This window comes from Macaca mulatta, chromosome X, assembly GCF_049350105.2.
Source record: "Macaca mulatta isolate MMU2019108-1 chromosome X, T2T-MMU8v2.0, whole genome shotgun sequence".
Lineage (NCBI taxonomy): Eukaryota > Metazoa > Chordata > Mammalia > Primates > Cercopithecidae > Macaca > Macaca mulatta.
Genome location: NC_133426.1, coordinates 144,852,378 through 144,863,734, shown reverse-complemented (window position 1 = coordinate 144,863,734; position 11,357 = coordinate 144,852,378). Strand labels below are relative to the sequence as shown.

At 46.4% G+C, this 11,357-nt stretch overlaps 1 protein-coding gene across 1 annotated transcript; it reads right to left on the bottom strand.

Annotated features, from left to right (window-relative positions):
* Positions 1–6,469: 6,469 nt before the first annotated feature.
* LOC696198 (putative MAGE domain-containing protein MAGEA13P) lies at positions 6,470–7,420 on the bottom strand. Its single transcript, XM_015128302.2, has one exon. It carries the CDS (start codon positions 7,418–7,420, stop codon positions 6,470–6,472), a length of 951 nt encoding a protein of 316 aa, XP_014983788.2.
* Between the last annotated feature and the right edge of the window lie 3,937 nt (positions 7,421–11,357).

Sequence of the window (11,357 nt, the reverse complement as noted above, 5' to 3'; positions counted from 1 at the left end):
GGAATAAAATGTCAGCAGCATTTATAAAAATTAAAATCATTCATACCTCTCCCACTTAAATCCAATTTTCCACGTTAAAATGTCTTTCTTATGAGAACAAAAACACATTTGACCAAGAATTCACGTTTTAAAAATGATTTAAGTCCTATTAATCATACAGAAAAATCTAGAAACAACTCACTTGTCCATTAGGTGGAAAAATTTTGAATTAATTATGACACATACATTCTTACATTCTTTAGAATACTAGGGAGTAGGTACAAAAGTGAGGTAGATTTGTATGTGCTGCTATGGAAAGAGTCTGCATCCACTTTATTAAGTGGCAAAGGCAAATGCCAGGTGAATGTATACTTCATTACCCATGCATATTTTTAAAAATTGCTTCTACTCAGAAGCAGCTTCTGGGCTCCTCGAATCTCCATCTGGTTCAGCCGGCCTGCCTCCACTCAAGGTGAACCAGAGTCTCTTAAGGTGGAGGTGGACTCCAACATCCAGGCTGTGGGCACCCAGGAGAAACGGCAGATCAAGACTCTCAACTAGTTTGTCTCCTTCATTGACAAGGTGCGGTTCCTGGAGCAGCAGAACAAGATGCTGGAGACCAAGTGGAGCCTCCTGCCACAGCAGAAGGCAACTTGGAACAACATCATGTTTGACAGCTACATCAATAACCTTTGGAAACATCTGGAAACTCTGGGCCATGAAAAAGCCGAAGCTAGAAGCAGATCTTGGATACATTCAGGGACTGGTGGGAAACTTCAGGAATAAATACAAGGATGAGATCAATAAGTATACAGTTATAATGAATTTGTCCTCAACAAGAAGGATGTGGATGAAGCTTACATGAACAAAGTAGAGCTGAAGTCTCAGCTGAAAGAACTGACCGACGAGATCAACTTCCTCAAACAGCTGTATGAAGAAAAGATCCTGAGGTGCAGTCCCGGTTTCTGGACACATCTGTGATTCCTACCTATGGGCAACAGCCGCTCCCCGGATGTGGATGGCATCACTGCCAAGTGTGCCCAGTGTGAGGAGATTGCCAGCCGTAACCCAGCTGAGGCTGAGAACGTGTACCAGAACAAGTGTGAGGGGCTGCAGACGCCGCCTGGGAAGCACAGAGCTGACCTGTGTTGTACGAAGATGGATATCTCTGAAATGAACTGGAACGTCAGCCAGCTCTAGGCTGAGACTGAGGGCCTCAAAGGCAAGATGGCTTACCTGAGGCCGTCATGGCAGATGCCAAGCACTGTGGGGAGCTGGCTGTTAAGGACACCAATGCCCATTAGGGACGTCAGTGCAAAGCTAGTGGAGCTGGAGGCAGCCTCGCAGGGGGCCAACCAGGACATGGCCCAGCAGCTGCACGAGTACCAGGAGCTGATGAAATTCAAACTGGCCCTGGACATTGAGATTGCTACCTACAGGAAGCTGCTGGAGTGGAGGACGAGGAGAGCTGGATGGAGTCTGGGATGAGTAACATGAGTATCCATAGTAAGAACACCAGTGGCTACTCAGATGGGCTGAGCTTGGCCTATGGGAGCCTCACAAGCTCTACAGCCTGGGCTCTGGCAGGGGTTCTGACGCCTTTAGCCTCAGGAGCTCCTCCAGGGCCATGGTTGTGAAGATTTTTGAGACCCGTGATGGGAAGCTAGCGTCAGGGTCCCCTGATGTTCCGCCCAATTGACTAGCCACAGAAGTCCCTCCTAGCCTACCCACTCCTGTGGTTGCCTCAGAACCTGTGGGAGAGGCCACTGTGCAGGGGAGCATAGGGAGCAGGAGAACCATCTGATGCTCAGCCCTAGCCCTCAGCCCACCATTGTGGAGAGTTTACTGCCTGGGGCACCTGATATTGCTCATGCCTCCTAACTAAAAACCAATTCAATTGTGTTTTTCCAAAATAAAGCCTCAGCTAAGTCTACCAAAAAAACTCACAGTATAATTTTCTACTATATTAATCTATGAAAAAACCTAGATTCAGCTTTAAAATAATACACATCAAATTGTTAATTGTGGTTATCCCCAAAAAGGTGCCTGAATTTTGGAGGAACTTTTTAAAGGCAAGAATTTTGATTGATCTGTATTTTAAAATTTTTTTGCAATAAGTATACTTGCACAGTTACTATTATAATGAAAATATTTAAATAAGCCTAAGAGTTCCTCAAGACTTATTCAAATACTTACGTAAACAAGTATAAATATAATATAAGTGTAAATAAATTTAAATATAATACTTTTATATTTAAATAACATTTATTATATGAACATATGTATAAAAATAAAAGTTGTGCATTTATCAGTTAAGTAACTGCTAGCTGATGCAACAGATAAAGCCTGACACTTGAATGGCTTAACGCAACAAAAGTTTCCTTTTTGTGTGCATAAATTCTGATGTAGGTTGCCAGGGACTTCCTCTGTCAGGCCACCCAGGGATCCAGGCTGCTTCCCTGTTGAGGCTCCACCATCTGAACTCAGGGCCACCATGTTTGCTGCTCAATGGGAGAGGAAGCATGGAAATGGCACACTGGTTCTTGCTGTCACATAATAGGTACTCAATAAAAAGCAACTATCATAACTTGTTATTACAACACCCTTCATTTCTTGGGGGAGTTTCTGGGAAAACTAAATTCATCTTGAAATTCACCACGTTTCTTAAGGGCTTTCAAATACAGGATCACATCCAGTTTTCAAAGAATCCTAGAAATCTTTGCAGGGAGTTCTGCACTGATCTTTGGAATAACTTCCATAATTTTAGAAGACCAAGAATTTTTTCCTTCTATTTGATGATCAAAATTTTAACTTATGAGCCTCTGCTACCCTCCACAGGACCGAACACTTTGGAACACCTGTACAGGCACCACTAAGTGAACTACAAAACAGGATTTTCCCGTGGAGGCAGAAACACAGGCAAGAGCAAGTAGAATGATGATGAACCTTTATTTTCTTTTTCATCAGAGCTAGCATGTCTATCAGGGAATTATTGTTCACCTCCTAGGAGAAATCTAGGATTTTAGGAATCCAGCCTTTTGGAGACGTTTGCTTATCAACTAATTTATACGGTCTTTCTTTGCCTACTGCTTATAAGGGAGGCTTTGGTTTTTCCACCATCAAAGTATTACCATTCATCTGTCAATGCGTTCAGTGGCCTGCTTCAAATAACACACTTTATTAAATTCCTATCGGAAATATCAGGATGATTAAAAGATCTTTCTCTAACTTTAGGATTATATCCCAAGTAACAGCATATTATGTGCAAATCAAACTCTACTCACCAACCTATTTGCAAGACAATTTGAGTATGTGTCGAAGAGGCCCAGGGGGAATGACCAGGCATCAAAACATCCTCCAAAGTGGGCTTTTAACATTAGAAAGGGCTGTTGCTATCAGTGGGGTTCCAGAATGAGGGATGGAACAGTTCAGGGACCATCTGCAGAGAGAAGGAATGCTCTGTGTCAGGGGAAGGGCAGGTGATTTGGGGTTGTTCCACCTGGAGCAGGGCACAGCCCTCAGATGGGGAGGCAGTGATGATCTGGTAAGCAGTCCAGGTTCCAGGTTCGGACAGGAGGGCACATGGGTCAACACCAGAGGAAGGGTACTGTAATGCAGGGAAGTGCTGCGACAGGACAAAAATGTGAGCGCCTGGGCAGAATTAGCTCTCAAGGACCACAGGGCTCAGGCAGGAGGACCCTAGGTTCATAAAGCCCACAGACTGTTCCCAGATTGTGTTTCTCATTCCATCTTCCTTCTTTAGGCCTGCTTTTTAGTACCTTAGCCATAAGGTTCTTTTTGTTTCCTGAAAGACATTACGGATTAATGAGAACAGATATGAACCAAGAGGCAGAAGGCCTGCCTCAGGCTACGATGAGGGGGGCAGTGTGGGCCTAGATGAATTCAGGACAGAGGTCAAGTCCCAGTCCTGTCACTTACTAGTTATATGATCTGGGGAAATTATCAAGCACTGTGAGCCTCAGTTTCTTCATATGTAAGGTCTTGTAGAAGCCCTGTCTTGTAGAAGTGTTGGAATGTATGTAATGTGAGTAAAGAACCTGGCACAGTCACTTGCATGTATTGGATCTTTCATGAATGGCAGTTGTTTCCAATATGATTTTAACCCCAAACCCTCCATATGTACCATATTCTCTGGGAGTATGTGTTGGGAAGGTGGGGGAGAGAGAGATAGCAAGGATATTTCAGAGAATATGCAGCACACTAGGACATAACACGCCAAATGGGTCAGAAATGCTACTTTATAAATAAAACTCAGTAAATGTTTCCTATTGATAGTGTCAGGCCTCTGAGCCCAAGTCAAGCCGTTGCATCCCCTGTGACCTGCACATATACACCCAGATGGCCTGAAGTAACTGAAGAATCACAAAAGAAGTGCAAATGCCCTGCCCCGCCTTAACTGATGACATCCCACCACAAAAGAAGTGAAAATGGCCGGTCCTTGCCTTAAGCGATGACATTATCTTGTGAAATTCCTTTTCCTGGCTCATCCTGGCTCAAAAAGCTCCCCCACTGAGCACCCTGTGACCCCCACTCCTGCCCGCCAGAGAACAACCCCCCTTTGACTGTAATTTTCCTTTACCCACCCAAATCCTATAAAACGGCCCCACCCTTATCTCCCTTCGCTGACTCTCTTTTCGGACTCAGCCCGCCTGCACCTGTTATGCCCAGACTGTTTGTTCCCCAAAGAAGACCACCAGAGTCCAGAGTCAAAGCCAAGTGGCAAGGATCTTTACTACAAGTTCAAACCTGGTCCCTCCTTTACACAGTATACAAGAGGGCCCCGAACAATGCGAGCGTTTGCTTTTTATAGCCCGAAAGTTGCAGGGGAACAAAGAAATTCTTTTGGCTCCTGCGCTTTCAGTAACCTTGAACGGCTGTCTCCTTATCGGAGACTTTCCAGGTGGTGTTTGTACTGGGCTCAGGGAGTTTGAGAGATATATGGCGGTATGTGGTGGGATGAGAGGATGGGATGTGTTTGTACTAGGCTCAGGGAGTTTCGAGCCCGGGAGCTGAGGAATGTGCCCAGCTCCTTTCACACCCAGGTGATTAAAAAGCTTTATTGCTCACACAAAGCCTGTTTGGTGACAGATAGACACATTATTTGATTTGGATGTAGTTAAGTTTTCACCAGCTGGATGCAACTCAAGGATCCTAGAAGTTTTGAGTCAAGGAGTAACTCTTTCCAACCCTCCCAACTTCTCTTCCATGCAAATAGTTATTTTCATTCATTTCACTCCCACTCAAAATCTAGCCCTTGCTTAGAACTGCCCAAATTACAGTCAAGATCATTTAATTAAATGCCTTTCTAATAGAGTGGGCCCTGGCTGTCCCACACCAGGGAAATGCATGCCAGTCTAGAGGCTTCTGGGCAGCACTTTAAGGGGGTATCACCCTATTTCTCAGGAAACCCTTGCAGATGATGTGTGTGAACACTTAGTTCATGCACTCTGTTCGGCTACACTGGGACAAGCCCAGGCCACATTCCATACCTTGCCCCAGGTGGAGATTCCTCTCTGCTTTGTCCGCTATCCAAAGGGAACTGCTAGGAGCAGTTTCCCATTCCACGCTTTTGTCTCACTTATAAAACACATTAAGTGCCTGGCCCCTGCCACCATCCAGCTTAACTTAAAATGAACTCCCACAGAAGGAGTTGCACATTTCCAAAGCTCCAGACTTCCTTGGCTCAAGCATTTATTCTTGACCTTTTAACCTGGAGTCCCACTTCCTCACTCCTTCTTTGTACTTGCTCTTTAGGTCTTAAAGGACATCTCGCCAACTTCCTCGCTCAACCCGAAATCCCCACTACTAACACAGTGCCTTACGAAGAGCAGATGCTCAATTAATGTTTGGGGAATAAATGAGCCAGTGAACTGGGGCTCGTATTTAATAAGATTTAATTTCTCATACATTCTTGAATAAGCCAAATAATTCAGGTATAAATCTTTAACACAAAACCACAGACTAAAAGGCATACATAAATCCTACAATTGACCATCTTCTATGTTTTTCCTGTATTTATTGATCTCATTAATTTTATTGGTAGGCTCTTACACATTTCTGAGAAAATTCCTATTCCAACACCATGTTATCTTATTCCAGATCACAAAATAAGATGGAAGCTTCCCCCCTTTGGTTTATATAATAGAAAAACTTTTATTCTTAAACCTGATAAACAGTAACACATGTGTGATCAATGTCATTCATGAATCTACATTGTGAAGCTAATAAGCCTTTTAAGAGAAACGTTTGAAAAATACCAAAAAGCAAAAACAAACAAATGAAAAGATAAAAATCTACAATCAGCCCTTTACTACTTAAAACCTCGACTTCCCTTTTCAAACATAGAGTGAAGAATCTGCCTGAGACTTCACTCAGGGCAAGAGAAGCTGTGGACTTGGCCCAGGGATGTGCGCTGGCCATGACAGTGGTACCACCCATGGTGGCAATTATAGCCTGAGCTTTCTCTTCCTCATCTCTTAAAAGCTTTCTCATACAGGAGTGGAAAGGAACTGGCATCATTTCCACGGACTCTGGAGAAAAACTCCAGGACTTTTATCTTGGTGGTTTCAGCATGAGCTCTTGGGCTCCACCGGCATTTATATCTTGGAGGATCACTGTTGGGTACCTGACAGCACTCCAGGTATTTTTCCTGCACCAAATCTCTGGTGGTGAGCTTCCTGGGCTCCCCATAGATGAAATCCTTCCACCCAGCATACACCCCAATAATATTCAGCACTTCCCAAATCTTCTCTTCAGAGGCACAGTTGGCCTCCATGAAGATCACACCAAAGATAAGAATCAGGAGGCTGGTCTTGGGCATTCCCTGGTCATCACTCAGCCTCCCGTCGTAGGTGAGGTCTAGTGATTTGAGGAGCACATAGGACTGGCTGATGGGGTCCACTTCCTTCATGTCAATGCCAAAGACAATCTCCATGCATTCATGGGCTGGCATAAAGATCAGAGGGAAGTGATCCTTGTGCTCTTTGATGACACTCTTCAGCATTTCTGCTTCTGTGATGGGCTGTTTTGTTGTATACTTGACACTCAGGAATTTCACCAACTCATCCACCTTCTTCTCCAGCATGCTACCAAGCAAGGACTCGGGCTCTGGCAGGGCCTGGGAGGCACCTGGATCCTTCTTTTCCTGGCTTCTGGAACTCCCATCAGATTGATTCCAAGGAGTGGCTTTGATAGTAGTGCAGGAGAAGCAGACTTTCTGAGAACTCTGGGGAGTACCAGGTGTTCGAGAAGCACACACCTTCTCCAAGGTGCCCTGGATCAGAGTAGAGGAAGAGGAGGAGGCTGTGTGATTCACCTTCTCAGCTTCAGGAGCCTGCACACCCACAAGGCCCTGTGCGTCTTTGGGGACCTGAAGCCCTTGCTCAAGCTTGCAGTGCTGACTCTTTAGGCTGTGAGGCATCATGACTTGTTTCGGGGGCAGCCTGCAGGAGTATGGGCAGGAGATGGCTGATGAAGTCAACTGGACAGGGGGAGAAGAAGAGTGTGAAAAACTTAACCTTGTCATTCTGATAAATACTGTCTTAACAGGTCCTCCTTTAGTACTCTAGGGCCCCACAGGTCTCCCGTCCTGCACTTCATCATGACTCCTGGCATTGACTGGATCTCCTCTTCTCTGTGAGCTGAGGACACATGCCTCATATCAAGGCCTTCATTTCCAGTTCCTGGATCTGGAGGAGTTCAGGGGGCCCCTTCAGGGCTGATAGGTAGGGTGGGGCCAGACTCTGAGGTCTTCACAGCTTTGGAGTGGATCTCCCACTGCTCCTAGGTCCTACCATGGCTAACACCAGAGCAGGAAGGGCTGGGCCCATCTGTTTTTGTCAAGTCCCCTCCATCCTCAAATTGACTCCTGGAAGGGCCTGAAAATTCCTCCCTCTGCTGAACTGAGTCCAGCTGATGGGAGTGAGGGCACAGCACATCTGGACACCATGCTCCAGGGCCTCCCAGGGGAGGAAGAGTGTAGGGCAGGTGCCTCAACTCTCTGAAGGTGGAAGGGGGTCCCCTCAATCCTCATTCAGGATCCTCACTTGGACTCTTGGTAGAACCTAGTTCTCCTTCTTGGGCTGACTAGATGTAGCTTCCTCTACTGATGTGAAGGCTGCCCCCTTAGACTAAGGCCTTCACTTCCCTGAGACCAATGAGACAAAAGTGAAGAAGTACCACATACAGCCGCCCCTGCCCAGGGACTCCTAGGGCTGATAGCAGGGGCTGGACTTAATATGTCCTTGGGTGGTCGACACACTCAGTTATCCTTCAGGGTCCTCACCTCCATGCCCAGCAGGGCCTGGGACTCTTCCCTCTGGTGACCTGAATTTGGCCATCCCAGACAAAGGCCTTCTCCTCTGTGAGACTCTCAGGTCAGTGGAAAATGAGGGGAGACTTACAGACAGACCTGCCTAGGGGCTACCAGGGCTGACAATAGGTGTGGGGCAGGTTTTGATGGAAACTTCCTTTGTCTGGAGTAAGATTTGCCCTCAATTCTCCCAAAGGGACTCATATTTACTCATGGCAGGGCTTGCATTGCTTTCCTTCTGCTGTCCTGAGGATAACTCTCTCAGGTCAGGCCTTCCACAGCCAGACAGGCCAGACAAGCAAGTGAGGGAAGTGGAAGGTTGGAGGGAGGTGCCTATGCCTAACAGCCTCACTCAGGGTATCCCAGGGCTGGCTGCAGGAGCAGGACATGGCTCGAGTCCCTCTACTTACAGTTGGAGGTCTCATCAGTCCATTCTCTGAGTTCTCGCCTTGAATCCTGGCAGGGCTGGCGCTCCTCCCTCTGTTGACCTGAAGCTGCACCCTGTCTAAGGCCCTTAACTAAGACCACCCAGAAGGAAATGAGTTGGGGCCTCAGCCTAACAGGCCTGAATAAATTCTACCAGGGCTCATAGCAGGGTCGGGGCAGGTATCTGTGCGGCACCCTTTGGGTTCAGAGTTGGGGGTATTTTTACTCCCAACAAGACTTGCAACCCATTCTTTTTTGCTGACTAGAGGATGCTTCCCTTATGCTAAGGTGCATCTTCCAGATGGGCCAGACAAGGAAACGACGGGGATGAGTGGGGGGGCACCTCTGCCTCAGAGCCAAGCCTGAGGCCTTTCAGAGAAGGGGAGGTTTCTGTGGTGCCCTCTCTATCTTGGGTGGGAGGTCCTCTCGGCCCTACATAAGGGTCCTTGCCTTTATGCCTAGCAGGGCCTGCGACTCCTCCCCATGATGAGAAGAGGCTTGGCCCTTCAGACCAAGGCTCTCATCCCCCTAAAACACCCAATCTGTGTATGACGCATGTAAAAGAGGACGCTCAGCCAGAGAGTATTTCCTGGAGTTCTCAGGCTGACAGCAAGGATTAGGGTGAATTTTTGTGGAGATACAACTGGGTTCTGAGGTGGAGTCCCCTCAGTCCTCCCCAAAGTCATCCTATTTACTCCCGACAGGATTTACATTGCCTCCCTTCTGCTGAACTGAGGATGCGGCACTCAAGTGAAGGTTCCTATCTCTCCAACAAGGAAGTGCGGAAGATAGGGAAAGGTGTGTCTGCTTGACCGGAGCCTCCCAGGGCTGACAGCAGGAATGAGTTTCTACAGGCTCCGTTTTGTCTGATGGGAGATCCCGTCAGCCCTCCGTAAGAGTCCTCACCTTGATGTCTGGCACTGCCTAGGACGACTCCTTCTGCTGACCTGAGTCTACACCCCTCAATTAAAGCTTCACCTACTTCAGACTCCAAAGATGGACGCCCAGATACACCACATCCGGGAACCCTGTCTGCAGCATCCCAGGGCTGACAGAAGGGGCAGGGAGCTGGGTCGCCCTCTCTCTGTGATAAGACGTCTCCTCTGTCTTTCTTCAGGGCCCTCACCTTAATACCTGGAGAGCCTGGGACTCTTCCCTCTGCCAAGCCAACTTCAGTCCTCTCAGAAGACGCCTCCTTCCTCTGTGTGACTCTAAAGATGAAAGGCCGGACACACCACATCCCAGAACCCTACCTGGAGACATTCACATCTGGGGGCAAGGTGAAGCTGGAGGAGACCCTTCCAGTGTGGTGAGCGGTTCCCTTACTTCTTCTTCCAGGCCTCACCTTGAAGCCTGAGAGGGTCTGGGACTCTTCTTCCGCTTGCCTAAGTTGAGCCTGTCCTCTCAGAGGAAGCTTCCCCTCCCTCAGACTTCCAAAGTGAAAGTTAATATACACCACAATGAGATACTATCTCATACCAGTTAGAATGGCGATCATTGAAAAGTCAGGAAACAACAGATGCTGGAAAGGATGTGGAGAAATAGGAATGCTTTTGCACTGTTGATGGGAGTGTAAACTAGTTCAACCATTGTGGAAGACAATGTGGCGATTCCTCAAGGATCGAGAACTAGAAATACCATTTGACCCAGCCATCCCATTACTGGGTATATACCCAAAGAATTATAAATCATGCTACTATAAAGGCACATGCACACATATGTTTATAGTGGCACTATTCACAATAGCAAAGACTTGGAACCAACCCAAATGTCTATCAATAATAGACTGGACAAAGAAAATGTGGCACATATACACCATGGAATATTATGCAGTTATAAAAAAGGATGAGTTAATGTCCTTTGTAGGGACATGGATGAAGCTGGAAACCATCATTCTCAGCAAAATTTCACAAGGACAGAAAACCAAACACCACATGTTCTCACTCATAAGTGGGAGTTGAACACTGAGAACACATGGACACAGGGAGGGGAACATCACACGCTGGGGCCTGTTGGGGAGTGGGGGCCTGGGGGAGGTATAGTGTTAAGCAAAATACCTAAATGATGAGTTGATGGGTGCGGCAAACCAACATGGTACATGTATACATATGTAACAAACCGGCACATTGTGCACATGTACCCTAGAACTTAAAGTATAATAATAATAAAAGAAACCTATCCAATAAAAAAAAAAAGTGAGTGAAGGATATGAACAGACACTTCTCAAAAGAGGACATTTATGCAGCCAACAGACACATGAAAAAGTGCTCATCATCACTGGCCATTAGAGAAATGCAAATCAAAACCAAAATGAGATACCATCTCACACCAGTTAGAATGGTGATCATTAAAAAGTCAGGAAACAACAGGTGCTGGAGAGGATGTGGAGAAATAGGAACGCTTTTACATTGTTGGTGGGACTGTAAACTAGTTCGACCATTGTGGAAGAGAACTAGAAATACTATTTGACCCAGTCATCCCATTACTGGGTATATACCTAAAGGATTATAAATCCTTCTACTCTAAAGACACATGCACACGTATGTTTATTGTGGCACTGTTCACAATAGCAAAGACTTGGAACCAACCCAAATGCCCATCAGTGATAGACTGGATAAAG

What these genes read in the sequence shown, in the direction of transcription:
- LOC696198 (XM_015128302.2), bottom strand. Translation starts at nt 7,420, where the DNA reads ATGCCTCACAGCCTAAAGAGTCAGCACTGCAAGCTTGAGCAAGGGCTT.